The following is a 16848-nucleotide window of genomic DNA, read 5'->3' on the forward strand; positions in this document are numbered from 1 at the left end:
TTTGTAAACATGAACAGGACACCTTTCGGGATTTTCAGTGTTTGCCCACAATTTTGGTTTTACTTTGCTTACATCACGGGTGTTCTCCCCTGTCCTGGTTTTTGTTTGTCTTTCCGTAAACTCTAGATATTCATGTCCGTCAGTGTGGTTTTGTAGTGTAACGTCCCCCCAGCACATATCGCGATGCTCCGCTGATCCCCGTAAACCAAAATGTACTGTATTAAAAAACCAAAGTGTCTGTAAAATATCGTCAGGGTTTTGAGTTCCAAATTGACCTTTTCTCCACAAAACGTCGATCTCCTCGTCGCTGATAGCATATATCACTACGGTTGTCAAGGTTACCTTTTCCATCGCGTTTTAACTGTTTTTGTTTACTTTTCAACACTTCTCTAACCTGGGCAAACAGGGGACTAGTAATAATAGCATGACCATAATTAAATCGGCGTAGCTGGCGATCAAAGCTTGACATCATAGATCTGAGACTGTTTGGTTCATATTCAGAACCGTCCACTTTTCGGACACTCATGAAAAATTGGGAAAGCAACGGAGATAATTCGGGAGGGGGTATGTTTTGAATACTTCGGGATTCGTTGATTTCTGGAGTTTCGAAAAAGGCTTTCAATACTTTCATGTCATTCCACGTTTTCAGTAGAGTGTTCTTATTTGATTGTTGTTCAATGAATGACCCAATTTCCGTTTGTTGGACCGGAACAAACCTTTGAGTTTGGTTGGGTGTCGTCTGCTTTTGTGGTAGCGAGGACGACTGAGTCATAGTCTGGGGTATTGGCTCTAACCGATCACCTGGCAAGTCAACCTCAATATCACTTCCCTCGATTAAAACTCTATAAAATGTTGCAAATCCCATTGGAACAAGTTCTTGTACTGTGCCCCTACCTTTGCCGTCAATTCGAACAGAATCCCCAATGTTTACGTCAGCCATGTTGTAGTAGGCCTATACTATAGTAGTAGTAGTAGTAGTAGTAGTGCATAGGAATACGACCTAGTTCCCACGGTGTCGCGCGCTCATTTGCATCTTTATTGCACACGTTCAATATCAATTTTATTGCACCCCTTTATTGCACTGCAGAAGCCTTATATTATATTATAAATACATTTATTACATTCGCATCGTTATGATTTACTGACAGACGAAAATGACTGAGAAATCGGCGTGTGTTCGTCAATGAACAATGTGATTCATGGTCTTCAAAATACAACTTTGTATCGTGGGGCCCAAATGGGGATTGGTTTTGGTTACAAAAGTCGTTTAATTTTCTCAATACAAGTAGATTAAATCGTGTTTTGTAATAAAATATCTATTATTACTTGCACAAGTCTTCATGGGTATTTCATGGTGAAATTACGAGTGGAAGTTTAGAAAAATGTCGTCATTACTTTGACTGATAACGCAACTTTCTTGGTATGTTTGGTCGTTTTAGTCAAATCACAGGGGTTCGTTATTAATGTCTGAAATACACATCAGCTATACTGATATGTGCTTTGACCCATATCAGTGCCGTATCAGTTAAGCATATGTGTATTTCAGATATTTGCTACGAACCCCTGTGGTCAAATCAGGTTCTGTGAAAATTAATGTTAACAGCAGATATCAGTATTACATATGTACACATCATTATGTGTGCCAGTCAGTGTCTGGTGAAAAATACTGTTTGGAAATACTGTGTGTGTGGTATATAATTACTTGTTTTTATTGCAAACTTGAAAGAAGAAAACATTGACAAGTACGATTTATGGATTTAGATTGAAATATATTTTAATAAATAAAATTGTGGTTTTGTCTCCAATCGCCCGTGCACTAATGCTGGATTTAATTCTTACCACATGCAGAAGTATTTCTTTACATTGACTTCCAGACTTGGTAACAATTAAATATTTTCTTGCATTAATTGACCAGTGTAATTTTGAATGATACTTTGAGTTTAGTCTTGTATATTCATTGTAATATTACTGTAACAGGACAGGAAAAGTGTACGCCCAGACTGGGATTTATTTATAAATAAAGCAAAGACATCTTAGATAACAAGAAACTTTTTGTATTTACATGTAATGCCATTTTCTGTTAATTTTGATTAACATGACAAATATAAATAAACAATGTAAAGTCATGGTTTCATAACCAACAAACAATAAACATGGTAACAAATTTTGAATTCAAGACGCATTTCAAGATACAGAATCATTTACATTCTGAAATACATATTTGCAGAACTGTACTTCATGCTGGTTGATTGCAAACATTCTGGAAGCTCCTTTGATCAAAAGACTAGATAAAATTTAGTCGGGTATGTAAATGGATTCCAGGATTGGGTCAGAACTTGTTATGTTAGTATGTCTGTGTTATCATTTTATTTTTACATTTAACAATTTTGACTTAAAACCATCGCTTAATTTCAAACACCAACTATTAGTAAAAAAAAAATAGATATTCAATTAACTTAATGTAGACAGATTTTATGGCAACAGTCTGCAAACTTCAAGATGAAGCACATGTATTACACAAGAGTGTGTACCATAAATAGTATATATTTGTACTTGTATACATCCAAAAGAATTACATCACAACAGTTTGTTATTTGACTGATGGTGCAAATGTTAATTATGTCAGATCTAATTCAAATTAACTGCAAAATACTTTTGATATGTGTTGTCTGTGGCAATGGTTTACTCTTCCTGTACTACAGAGACTAAGTCCTTATGGTACGGTTCAAAGCAAAGTACACATAAATTTACACCACACTGTCGACAGCCGAAACTTGACTCTTTTCTGATTTTTGACTTAGCACATTGGCGACACCTGTTAATTTTAACTTTACATGGCATGTGTGAATATGTAAGCCCCGACACATCATGCTGTACCACACGACGTCGCTTCCTGACTGCACGGGTCTCACCAATCAACTGCTTACACAGGATTTCACGGAATTCCAGCTGGGAAAGGTGTTTTACTCTGCCTGTCCTGGTTTTCCTCTGGTGATTTGGAGACTCCTTCATAAGGATGAAGGAATTGACAAGTGCAGTATCAACTAAGAAGAAGAACACATATTTCCACCACTTGTAACTCTTCCTTGCGCATGTGTACTGCATCCGTAATTGGTCAGCTCGATCCACAGCATTCATATTTTCCCCATATTTTTTCACAACAGAAGGGGCCAGGTGTACTCTGTCAGTACCATCCTTGTTCTTTCGTCGTACTTCCTCCAGTGTAGTGGGGTCAGCATTTGTTGACAAAAAGGTCACAGGCTTGTTGTCAAACCAGACACTAGCTACAAGATTTCCTGCAAAATGACATGATTTGAATTAATTTTATTTTAGAAATTCTTCATTCATTTGTGTATAACTTGATACAGTTACAGATCAACTTATTTGGTAAAGTAATCCTGGTGCTATTTAGGTAAAGTTATCCAAGTTTTTCTTTTGTACATTTATCCCAGTATATTTTGGGTACTGTAAAATTATCCCAGTTAAGTTTTGGTTTCAGTGTTACTCATGTACATGGTTATATTCGAGCAAAATCAATTGAACATCCTAGGTAGTGCAAAAACCTAAAAGTGTAAAAACAACAACATTGGTTTCAATTATTTACCTGACTGCAACATTGCGAAGTCACCCTTTTTCTTCACGCTGTATTTACTGATGCCAGAAGGAGTACCGCAAGCATAGATTCCATCCTGCAGCAAGTTGGCGAATAGTTGAGGGCTCGAGAAAAAGTTGTCGACATACACATGGCGCCTGCTTCCAACAATGTCTCGTGTCAGGTCTGTAACCACACGAGCAGCAAGTCCCACTTCCCTCTGGCCATTTTCATTTCCTGAAATGGTAATACAAAATTTTGTTTTATATTTCATTATATTTACAATTGCCACTGTTTCTGAATCGATAACCTAAGTGTGGGCAAGATTATGCAATTTACCTCGTGCTCCATTGGATTTATTATCTCGTAAACTAAACAAAATAAAAGGTTAATCCTTATATAATATTACAGGTTATATTGTTGTGCTAAAATGTTCAGACATTTCATTTGTAGTAATGACAATATATATATAATTAGACACTGATGCAGGATCATTACTTCATATTGTGATTACAGATTATAATTATCTTATAGGTTTTTTATAATTCTGTATATATAGAGACAATCAAATACAGAAAAAATCAAACCATACTATTGTAACAGGAGAAAGAGAAATGCAATGGCCAGACCCGGGTTCGAACCCGGGACCCTCAGAACTCTTGACAAACTCTCTACCAATTGAGTTACCTGGTCGCCGATAATCGACCCAATTTCAGTTCTGCTACAGTAAGATACCATCACATTCAAATATTTTTGTACAACATACCTGCTCTTCCAGAATAAATCTGGAGTTGGTCAACATATCCATTTGTTGAATCCGCCCGTTCCCACACCTTGATTCCAAATTTAACAGGTTTGGCTGGCATATATTGTTTGAAGCTAAGCCTCCCCTTGTATGCAATCATAGCCTCATCAATAGCACAATTCTGGTGTACGGTGTACTGAGCTGCAATGGTGTCTTGGATGGTATTGAGCACTGGTCGGACATGGTGGAGCTTGTCATGACCAGCTTGGCCTTTGGGGGGATTTATCGACGAGTCATTCAAATGAAAGTATTGGGCAAGCTTTTCGAATCTAAAAATACAAATGGACCCAAACTGTAGAAATGTTAAATTAATCAGTTTACAAAATGAGAAAAAAATCAATTTAGTCTTAGATAGAATGTGAACCATCAGTGTCATTTTGCCTGAATTGAACCATATAGGGATATAATATTCAGCAATTAATTACAGCGGATTTAGGGCATACATTACTAGTAGGCTTGTGATTTTTATGACTGTAATATACAGTACAAATATAATAAAAGGGGGAAAATATAAAGCCTGTCAACATATTTGTTGATAGTCAGTGGGGTCAATACAACTGGTTCAGACTAAGAGTTAAGAACCTAAAATTTAACTGAAAAAAAGCCTGTTCAACTTATTGTCCATTTGACTGGAGACATTTAGTAGAAAAGGGAAAAAAACATGTTACATTCTAACATGTATCAGTGACCGTGTAAGTTATATCACAACATTATCATATCAAAACCGTGTAAGTTATATCACAACATTATCATATCAAAACCGTGTAAGTTATATCACAACATTATCATATCAAAAAGCAGTTCAACTGGTGATTTACCTTAGTCTGGTCATAATTGGGGGCAGAGATGTCTGGAACATCCAATCAGATGACCAGTACACCTTAGCATTCGGTAGGTCCAGCAAAGACATGAAGACGATGATGCCCAAAAAAGTCTTCATCTCTCTGGCCGTAGTGGCAAGCCAAGAGTTGTCTGCCTTGACACGGATCTGCTGAGTAGCATATATGTTGGTCTGCTCAGCCATCCTGTCGTACACGGACTCCGGGAAGATTAGATGGAAAAAATCTTTCTCTGTCTTCTCTGCATCCAGTGCTGTAGTAGGCCCTGCCACTCCCGTAAAATCTCTAACACGTATATGATTTAGATCAGCTGTCCAGCGGCGATCGGTGGGGGCGTGTCCAGCATCTCCACCACCTCGGTCTACGAGGTCTGCCAGCGGGATGATGTCGGCAAGTAGGATGTCATCTTCACTATCTGAGTCCAGCTCAGACAATTCAAGGTCGGATCCACCGAAATTGTTATCGTCATCTTGGATTCCAGCGCCTCCTTCATCATCTGATGCAGTGTCAACGTTCGTGTCAAACGCGCTCGCCGCCATATTGTTTACACTGGTGACCACCAAACGAAACAACTGGCGGGAAATACGAAACAGAGGGTCACATGATGAAACATGTGTACTTTGCACCTATCAAAATCTTTCTTACATACTGATTCGCCCGAATTTTACCGAAAATAATTGGATCACAAGTCTGTCGTCTGCTGAAACCATCTAATCAGTAAACAGGTAACATCAAAGTCTCTTGTCGTGTGTACACGACAACGGGGATGAGACGGCATATTTTTTTGTCGTGTGAACACGACAACGGGGACCAGGAAGCATGTTTTTTTGTTGTGTGTACACGACAACGGTACGGAAAGAGTTAAGGGAAATCGTGAACTACAATTTTAGTTTAATGTATGTGTTGTATTTAATATATTAAGAACTGTACCTGATATGTATCAGTAGCTCAAACCAATTTGTCTTATACAGTCTATAAGGTTTTATACCTTTGATGGCCGCAGACTTCCTTTGGTCCAGAACAGGTCTAAAGATGTCCTTATTGGTCCTTAGCCTTTGACCTTGGGACTCGCCAGCTCCCCACATAAAGTGGTATCTTGATCAGTTTCAAAAACATAGTGTTTCCCTTACTGTTTATTCCTCCTTTGTTTGTTGCTGATTGTGACATGATGGCATATCTTGATCTCCTTGTTGGCTAGGTCCTTCTCAGTACATGATGGCATATCTTGATCTCCTGGTTGGCTAGGTCCTTCTCTGTACATGATGGCATATCTTGATCTCCTCGTTGGCTAGGTCCTTCTCTGTACATGATGGCATATCTTGATCTCCTCGTTGGCTAGATTTGTTTGCCAAAATGGGTTCCAAGTTTATGTGATAGATGTTAAACACACAGCATTTAAATATACAGGATTTACATTGTGCAGAATGGCAGAAGACCATCATAGACAAGTGTGCATGGTTGTTAAAAACCATGTGACATGAGATTCATTAGATCAGTAAAGTAAATCAAAAGAAGGGAATAAATCTATAAGCTAGTCGTATTAGCTACTTTAACACTTGAAGTGCTATGTATGCATATATAGCAATTACTTGATATACTGAATAAAATTGAAAGAACTTTGAAACTTAACTAGTCTACTTTATATATGTACTAACTTGGGTATGTTATGTAGACCAGCAGTACAAATCTTTTTCTTTATTATAGTAATGAGGTTAAATGTCAACTTTTAGTGCTAGCCGGAGTCAAAGGTCAACGTGGGTTAAAAGCTTTAAAATTATAATTTCAAATTTCAAACAACGATATCTTCAGCGTTTAAGAGATGTTAACATGTCTTGTGTTCTAGTTACCAAATTTGGTCTGAAGTTACCTATATATCAGTTTCACGTAACAAAAGAAACAGGTGAGCAATACAGGCCCTCTGGGCCTCTTGTTTTTCTTTACTTCCACTTTTCCCAGTTTTTTTGTCTAGAAAAGCATCATTTGTTTCACACCAGCAGTTTTTAGCTCACCTGGCCCGATTCGAAGGGCCAAGTGAGCTGCAGTGGTTCTTCAGAAGAAGTTTTTTAAATAGAAAAGTTAACGGACGGACGACGGACATTGGGCCATGACAATTCAATAGCTCACTTGGACCTTTGTGCCAGGTGAGCTAATAATAAAGGAAAATTCACACCAACTTAACTTATTCTGTCACAAACAGTATAAATCATTTCTCCCACAAACTGCTGCATTTGGTATTCATTTGTATTGTGTAAAGATGGACTTCAATCTGTGTCATTTAAAGTTCTCTTTAATATAGGGCTGTTCTATTCAAATTAAAAATATCATGCACGCATGGAAAGGCAAGTCTTATACCAGGTGTAAGATTTACAATACAGCTGTCAAGACAAGACAAGACAAGACAAGATTTTATTCTTTCAAACCACAATTTACATGTGATATTAAGAAAATATACAATGGGTACATTCAAGATAGAGTACGTGCTGTTTTAACCAGGAGAACAGACTCTCTCTATTACTTGCGAGAGAGTCTACATCAATATTGCTAGTGGACCGTGGCCGCTAGTGCTCGCAGTCAAATTGAGTTCTCCGTGGTTGTCCTATTTACGTGCCGCCTGTTGACTCGCACCCGGCCGTCCCTCAGTATTTATGGGGCTCCCACGGGGTGGATTTCTGATATCGCGTGCAAGACTTGTCGTATGATTCGTATCCGTATGTTCGCGTTGATTTTTCGGTTTCGGAATAAATTGCCTTCCTTCAATATATAGTTTCTCATAAGCCAGTGAAGCCTTTTTTCTGCTACGTTTTGCTTGTTTGTAATGTGGGTACAGTTCTTTTCGTCTTTCATTTATTTCCTTAGGAAATTGTTCATTTACACCGTAGGTTTTTTAGCTCACCTGGTCCAAAGGACCAAGGTGAGCTTATGCCATACCGAAGCGTCCGTTGTCCGTCGTCCGTCGTCCGTCGTCCGTCAACTTTACACTACTAGTCATGAACCACTAAGCGGAATTTAACCAAATTTGGTGTGGAGCATCCTTGGGTGATGAAGAACCAATTTTGTATAAATGGTGGGTTTGGCCCCCCAGGGGCCTGAGGGGCGGGGCCAAATAGGGGAAATATAGCAAATTATTCTTTAAAATCCTTCTTCTTCTGTAGGAATGAAAGGATTTGGTCCATAGTTGGTCAGGAGCATCCTTGGGGGAAGGGGAACAAAGTTTGTATAAATGGTGGGTCTGGCCCCCCTGGGGGCTGAGGGGCAGGGCCCAATAGGGGAAATATAGCAAATTCTTTAAAATCCTTCTTCTTCTGTAGGAATGGAAGGATTTGTTCCATATTTGGTCTGAAGCATCCTTGGGTGAAAGGGAACTAATTTTGTATAAACCGTGAATCTGGCCCCCAAGATGCCTGAGGGGCGGGGCCCAATAGGGGAAATATAACAAATTATTCTTTAAAGTCCTTCTTCTTCTGTAGAAATGGAAGGATTTGGTCCATATTTGCTGTGGAGCATCATTGGGTAATGGGGAACAAAGTTTTTATAAATGGTGGGTCTGGCCCCCCTGGGGGCTTAGGGGCGGGGCCCAATAGGGGAAATATAGCAAATTCTTTAAAATCCTTCTTCTTCTGTAGGAATGAAAGGATTTGTTCCATATTTGGTCTGAAGCATTCTTGGGTGAAGGGGAACCAATTTTGTATAAACGGTGTGTCTGACCCCACTGTAGGCAGAGAGATGGGGCCCAATAGGGAAAATAGAGGTAAAACCTTTAAAATCCTTCTCCGACCATCGGGATTAAGGGATTTTATCCTTATTTAGTGTGGAGCATCCCTGGGTGATGGTGACTCAATTTTGGATAATTGGTGGGTATGACCCCCATAGGGGCATAGGGGTGGGGCTCAGTTTGAAGTTTGTTCTCTATATCTCAACTACTGGATGGATCTTTCTGAAATTTCATATGTACTAACAGCACCTACCATGGAGTGCTATATCTTTACTTCATACCAATTACTTGAATTATATTCAGGTGAGCGATACAGGCCCTCTGGGCCTCTTGTTCTTTCAACTTTACAGGTGCCGCTTTCCTCACCAATTCTTTATCTTTATATCTGGAAAATTTTGCGATGATTGATCTACACACTATTTGGCCCTTTTTCCCCATTCTATGCACATTTTCAAAACTGATCAGGTCCCCGATATCCATTACATCGTTGAGAAAATTCACTAGAACTTCTTCTGTATTATCCTCATTTTGTTGTTCCTCAATATAAGGTTCTCCTTCATGGATATAGCCTGTAGGTCGAGATGTCTCTCCTTCAGATCATCATAGTTGATATAAAGTTCATCTAGTTCTTTTTGTAAACTATCCGTTTTTGTCTTGGTTTTGTCCGTTTTGCTTTCTAGAATTTCACTTTTTTTTCTATCACTTTTGAGTCGGTTTTCAACTGTTCATAGTTTCATTGAAGAAAGATAAACTGTACTCCATTTCATTAATTTTTCCTTTGAGGTTAGCAAATTCTCTAATTACAGTTTTTACCGACGATTCTACACTACACAACCTCGAATCTATGCTGTCTAATTTGTCCAGCTTCCTCCAGATCATATCCAGTTTTTGACTTATGTCCATTTGAGAACCCCCGTACTGAGCCTCACTAGGGTGACCTGTATACTGCATACCTGCTTGCTGCATAGAGTACATAGGAGTCTGCATATTCGAAGGGTGCATTTGTTGAGAGTTATGTTGCATATTAATATAGTGAGGAGCAGACTGAGTCTGTTGTGTTTGACTTACTGACACATCCTGTACATATAGCCTGACGAGGTCGGTGGTTGTGAGCTGGATGACATGGCGGCGTCTGTCCTGTACGGCTCTCATCTTGTTTACCACTTTTCTGTCTCTGCTTCTTTTTTTGGAGGCATTTATGTATATAGAGAACACATAGCAGCTAGGTGGTCCCCGAACTGGAATCATTCATGTTCTCTGGTCCATTTACCTCCTGAATACAGCCTAAGTACACATTTCAGCGGAGCGAGGTGAAAACACGCCCGCACACCTTGACAGCACGTCATAACGACTTGTCAGCTTGTCATCATACATGCATGTAATAATTTGTTAACATACACTTTTGGTCCGGACGCCCGGGACCAGATGATAAAAAAAATGTCTTCCAGCTGGAGTGGGATATTTTTAAATGGAATATATAGACCCTTATATTATTGATAATCCATTATTTACTGATCATCATAATTATAACTTTGATTTTTTTTCTGAAGAAGGTTTCTAAATTTCTCCTGATTTACAACTGATAGGCATCCAAACTTTCCTAGTTTAGGATCCAGTTTTAAAAGTTCAATTTCTTTCGGTACCACCCTGATACAGTAACTAATGCATGTGTGGATTTACCTCTATATCTGTGGAGCTAAGTCTCAAGTCGTCGGTGTTATCTGCTACAACTCTGTACTCCTCCTAGGTCATCTTGCCATCAGTATTTAACTTTCCACAACTTTTCACAGAGTTCCTTACTAGAAACGCAGTTTCTGTGACACATTTGACTCCCCAGAATTTTTGTTTGTTTGCCCACTCCATTAGAACAAATGACCGAAACTGAATCTCGCGCTTTTAGCACTTAGATTCATTGTTGGGCAGAGTTTGTTTTTCATTACGTCGTTTCTTTTTTTCTATAACTGGTAAATCTTCGTCATTACTGATATCAGTGTGTAATTCATGATCATCATCCGCTGCAGCAGATCCTTTGGGCTGGATTGTTTGTAGTCTCTCTGGGGATCCATCATTCCTAGGACTTTTCACACTTTTTGATTTTGATGGTAGATGATCAACATCAATCGGGCTCGAGGATTGCTTATTGGTATCACAATCTGTATCAGTAGAACATGAACTTTGTTTGAACATTTCATCCAACTTCTTGCTTGTGTTTGGCGTAGCCTTTCTTACTTAACTTCCACTTTTTCAGTTTTTTTGTCCAGAAAAGTATCATTTGTTTCACACCAGCAGTTTTTAGCTCACCTGGACCCGAAGGGCCAAGTGAGCTTATGGCATATTGGTGCCACGTCCGTTGTCCGTCCGGCGTCAACTTTTTACTTTAAAACAACTTCTTCTCAGTAAACAAAAGTCCTAGGGTAATGATATTTGGCCAGTAACATGCTGAGATAAAGGGCTACCAAGTTTGTTCAAATCAATGCCCTTGACTTATATTCAAGGTCACAGGGGTCTAATATGTATAAAACCTTTGAAAAACTTCTTCTGAATAAGCATGAGGCCTATAGGGTAATGATATTTGGCCAGTAACATGCTAGGATGAAGGGCTACTAAGTTTGTTCAAATGAATGACCTGCACTCATATTCAAGGTCACAGGGGTCAATTGTCTTAAAGATTAACCCTTAAACAACTTCTTCTGAATAACCAAAATGCCTAGGATGTTAATATTTGGCCAGTAGCATGATAGGAAGTAGGGCTATCAAGTTTGTTCAAATGAATGACCTTTACATATACTCAAGGTCACAGGGATCAAATATGTTTAAAACCTTTAAACGACTTCTCAATTAGCCAAAGGCCAAATGTGATGATATTTGGTCATTAACAGGCTGGGATGAAGGGCTACTAATTTTGTCAAAATGAATGACCTTCGCCCATATTCAAGGTCACAGTGGTCAATATATGTTTAAATCTTTAAATGACTTGTTCTGTATAACCAAAAGGTCCAGGGTAATGATATTTTGCCAAAAGCACGCCGGGTGGAAGACTTTAAACTCTGTTCAACACTCTGTTCAACCTAATGTCCTTGTTAGACATTCTAGGTCACAGGCGTCATATGTTTAAATCTTTTAATAGGTTCTTATGAATCAAACACTGATATTCTGCCTGTAGCTGTATTTTAGTCCACTTTTAAGATTACAAGTGTGAGATTAATACCAGGTGAGTGATTCAGGCCCATTGGGCCTCTTGTTTATTTGAATGACCTGGACCCACTTTTCAAAGTGACATTTAGTCAAATATGTATAAACATTTAAATGACCTAGTTTCAATAAAAAAAGGATAAGGTGGTGGTATTTTGCAAGTTGCATCCTGAGATGAAGGGCTATAAAATTTGTTAATCATAATGACCTTGAACTCTGTCTTGGTTACGTATTCATTCCTATTGAAAAAAAAGAAGCATTGATACAATCGCCACTGACATCAGTTGAATGCAACAAATGAAGGTCCATCTCAAATCATATGTCTAAATGTCACGTTTTGTAATGCTACACTATTGCAGTTATCCACAGGCCAAATGAAAACAAATAGTGATAACGGAATACATTAATAAAGTGTTCAATAATTCATACCAGCACCAAACGTTAAAATGACCCTGGGACATTCAGTTCTCGCACCACTGACTTAAACCCCTGCGAAATGATTATGAATAATTCGTGAAAATTCATGAACAGTTCATGAAATATTAATGAATAATATTCATGAATGTTCTTGATTTGTTCCTGAATATTTTCATGAAATTCATGAACTTAAAACTTCATGAATAATCTTGAGCAAAATATTTCATGAAGATTCCTGAATCATGAAAGCATGTGAAAATCATGAATATTCATGAATATATGAATTCATGAACATTCATGAAAAATGGCAACAATTCATGAATTTTCATGAATGTTCATGAATTTTCATGAATGTTCATGAAGAAAATGTCCCATTTTAAGTTCATGAATGGAAAATGCTTAAAATATGTATGACCTTTATTAAACATGTACAAATTACCACATTTCATGAAAGTCCAATAACATTCTTTAAATTATGTGAAATTTAAATAAATTTTGTGCAACCATGCAAAATGACTTTACGTTCCAGCCGATTAAAGACAAAGAATCCAGCAAACTGGTCAATGGTTGGCCACTTAGTATTTCCTATTCATGTTCAGTTAAGCACAAAACTAAATTGATAACCCCAAACATTTTAATATTCAACTTTTAAACTTTCCAAATAACTTTTAAACTCTCGGAGTGGGTTTGTTGCTCGACAGGCGCAATACTTTCTGTATGTTCTGAATTTTTTCGACAAGTTCTTTTCTCCTGAAATTTGGCCATTTGCCTGTTATCAGATTTTCAATTTTACGCAGTTTCTCCTGGTCCATTGCAGGCCTTGGACCAAGAGCAGAACACTTCGCTGTTTTCTTTCCAGTTATGGAATGATTTTTCAGCTCATCAGTTAGGGAACCAGTGGCGATTGCGGGGCTTGGTGATTCCTTGACTATGGCCTTTAGCTCCTGAGACTCCTGAGATGCTGAAAAGGATTCTTTTTCAGAAGATTTCTTGAACATCTTTTTCAGTGTCTTGATCTGTCCCTTCAGGTAGTCTACATCTTCCTCCAGGGTGTCTTATCTTTCCCTGTCACTGGGAAAATACACAAGACTAATTATACAACCAATTTTCAAACAATATTAAATAATACATAAAGCATGTCATGTATACTATTTTGCTTCCCAATGTCTTATTTGTCTTATTTATTTGTCTTGTCCTTTTGAGATTGAGTTAGTATTTGATTTTGATTTTGAAAATGTTACTACTTGCATACATAATACACAACTACACACTTGTGTTGTATTGCACAGGTTTTATTCACAAGTGCTAAACACTGCGTATGAAGTGCGTGGTTCTGTATTCTCCAGCTAAATGTCATTATTCTCGAGATGACTTTCCATCAGATTTTTCGGCATCAGCGAATAAAGAAAATGCAGCAAAATCTCGTAAAGGCGATCGTGAAAATGGCATCTGAATTCGGAAGGGAATTGATAAATATGATATCATAATTGTCTACTGGGTTACGGAATAAAAAAGTTTCATTTCTGTATTTTATATCTTGTGTACAAGTTGTAGCTAAAAATGCAGCTTTAGACCAAGTTACTCCAGAAAGGATAATACAACTCAGATATAAAGGATATATGAACATTTATTATAGGAATCAGATAAACAAGAAGAACTTAAAACATGAAATGTATCCTCTATGAAGTATGGTATATAAGAACCAACATGATTCTTAAAACGAATATTAAAAACATAGATCAAGAATACCAACTAACTATTGTACATTCAACAGGTGTAACAAAATAATCATGACATAATAACACAAATGTTCCAAAATAATTTTGGCCCTTGGGAATTATTTCTCTGCTGCTTCTATATGGACTTGTAGAGTAGGTCTGTCCATGTTAGTAAAAAGACTTATGAAACAGACCTTCCACGATCAACCGACTAGAACAGGGATGTTCTACGAAATAAGGGGATGGCACCACTGCCTAGAACAGGGATGTTCTATATCTAACAAGGTTGAGTGGTGCCATCTGTAACCAGTGTGGTTACCATAGAGGTCGATTGATAGTGGAGTATAATGTACTGATACACTAATTTAAAACTTGAATTCTATTACATGTTTTAGAATGAATATTATGACCTTGGCAAACACAAGGATTTTTTCCCTTTTAATAAAAGGGGTTAAAAAATTTGAAGTGTGAGTCAAAGCAGGGGAAACAATTCCCAGCGTACATACATGAGACAAGGTGTGAGGTTGGGATGGTGGCGGATAAGGAAGAGATTATCGTAATGAACCCTAGTGAAAAAAACACTGGTATTCCAGTGGTATTCCACTGGAATGCCACTGGCATACCTGTGGTAAAATCTGCCGGTATTCAACTGGGCAAAGCCAGTGGTATTCCAGTGGAATACCATTGGAAATTCCACTGGTATGCCACTGGCAATTCTGCCGGCATTCCACTGAAAACCACTGGTATTCCATTGGAATGCCATTGGAATGCCACTGGTAAAACCAAGGTATTCCACTGACAAAACCATGAAATACCACTGGAATTCAACTGAAATTCCATCGGTAATCTGCCAGTTTTCATCTCACAAAGCAGTGGTTACTATATCATGCCAGTGAAATACCACTGGAATTCCAGTGTCAATCCAAAGAAATATATTTCCCCAATAAATGGTCACAACTGATCAGACAATATGAACATGATGCAAAGCTCTCTCCCGATATAAAAATGGAAACACAACAAATAGACTTGAAATTGTCATAAAATGCATGGATGAAAGTGTCCAGTTTTTGAAACACTGAAATAGTTGGTTTTGCAAATTTTGTAGACATATGGGGAAAATAGCCCCAAAATACTGAATTCAGTATCAATAAAATGGATAAAACTAGAATGACTTTCATCATGAAATCTCGAATTTATTTAAGTACCTCTACATGAATTAATATTACCAACGTTTACAGGGAAAAATACTTTTTTTTTTAAATTGAGTTCCTATAAAATTTGAATTATGTTGATAAAGTAACGAGTCTTGTCTGTGATCTGAAACATGTTAATTGTCCACTTTCTTTTTCATTTTCCGGATCTTGTCATTCATGATTTTGACGAGCTTCTCCCAGTCAGCGGTTTTGTATGTTGCAAATATGTGTGCTGAAAAAAAAAAAAAAGTTACAAAAATAAGTAGCTATATATCTGAGATTCCTGAAAAAAAAGTAATATTTATGGAAAGAGTAATGACTTATGTGCCATTTATCATTTTTTATATTAATGTAGTAGTTTGCCGTTATAGTCTTTACATTTCATGACTGTATAATTGTGGCAACGTATTGTCAGTTTCCAAGATAACGCCTATACATAAATTTTACTGTTGTGAAGGACATTGTTATGGGACATAAAGGAACAACAAAACAATTATAAATCTAGGCTATGAGACGCTCAAGGCTCTGTGATTCTTCTGAAGTAAAAAAGTGTAAAATGTTCATGACAGATGCAGAGGGATGAGAAAAGCTCACATGAACTAATAAATGCTTAACAGCCTATTTGGTTTAGAGGGATAGATAAGTAATTATTACTTCGCAATGCCTTCCTCTTCTTTTCTTCAATGGCCTCTTTTTTATGTTGGGTATTCCCATTCATTGTACAGGTTTGGATTTCCTCTGGGGTCAAAACCACCTGCAGCAGGTTCAAGGCCAATTTTTCTGGTGTCATGGCAGTCTTTTCACACCTTTCCAAAGCCTGTCTTGCTACTCTGATGCCATATTGGCTATCGCCAATCAATGTATACAAGATCTTCAATTAAAAATAATCAAAATTACAATGTATACAAAATACAATCCTATTCATAGAAATCTATGTATGAACTTAAAATTATATTATATTGAAGTTCACTGTAAACTATTCCGTGCACTAATCCAATCGGCCCTATCCGCACAATGAAAAGTGCATCATTAACTTAAGAAGTATATAAGAAAATTTTAAAGATGCACACCAGGCGAATCTTTCACCATGAAAGTGGCATTATTTTTCGACCAGGCCAGAATGCATTATAAACAATGAGGCAAAACTGAAAAGGTGAAAGTGAGTAAGAGTCTAGGGAGTGCAGTTATTATTAAACACCAAATAAGGTGAACCAGGGAATCACTGGAGTTATAAATTATCCTTCATCGATATATGCTTGATGGACTTGTAAGTTTTTAATAGTGCTAGCGTATAAAATTTCATCTAATTATCTTAAATAAATGTTAATAATTTTGTAATGAAGGGGTTGCAAGCGTTGAACTTAGAATACCACACATTGT

The 16848-nt window shown here is 37.6% G+C and overlaps 1 protein-coding gene across 1 annotated transcript; it reads right to left on the reverse strand.

Moving 5' to 3' along the window:
• Positions 1-2682: 2682 nt before the first annotated feature.
• LOC110456053 (piggyBac transposable element-derived protein 4-like) lies at positions 2683-5775 on the reverse strand. The gene is made up of 4 exons (XM_021506581.1): positions 5216-5775; positions 4359-4666; positions 3605-3829; positions 2683-3296 (listed from the first exon to the last, which is right to left on the reverse strand). The coding sequence occupies exons 1-4, from the start codon at positions 5773-5775 to the stop codon at positions 2683-2685; spliced, it is 1707 nt and encodes a 568-aa protein (XP_021362256.1).
• Positions 5776-16848: the final 11073 nt, after the last annotated feature.

This window comes from Mizuhopecten yessoensis, unplaced genomic scaffold (assembly GCF_002113885.1).
Source record: "Mizuhopecten yessoensis strain PY_sf001 unplaced genomic scaffold, ASM211388v2 scaffold8481, whole genome shotgun sequence".
NCBI classification, from domain to species: Eukaryota; Metazoa; Mollusca; class Bivalvia; order Pectinida; family Pectinidae; genus Mizuhopecten; species Mizuhopecten yessoensis.

Excerpts from the sequence above, each read along its gene's own strand:
- LOC110456053 (XM_021506581.1), bottom strand. The coding sequence starts at position 5,775 with ATGGCGGCGAGCGCGTTTGACACGAACGTTGACACTGCATCAGATGAT. Across the intron at positions 3,830-4,358 it reads GATTTATTCTGGAAGAGCAG|GAAATGAAAATGGCCAGAGG; the intron begins GTATGTTGTACA and ends TTACCATTTCAG. Across the intron at positions 3,297-3,604 it reads CTTCGCAATGTTGCAGTCAG|GAAATCTTGTAGCTAGTGTC; the intron begins GTAAATAATTGA and ends GTCATTTTGCAG.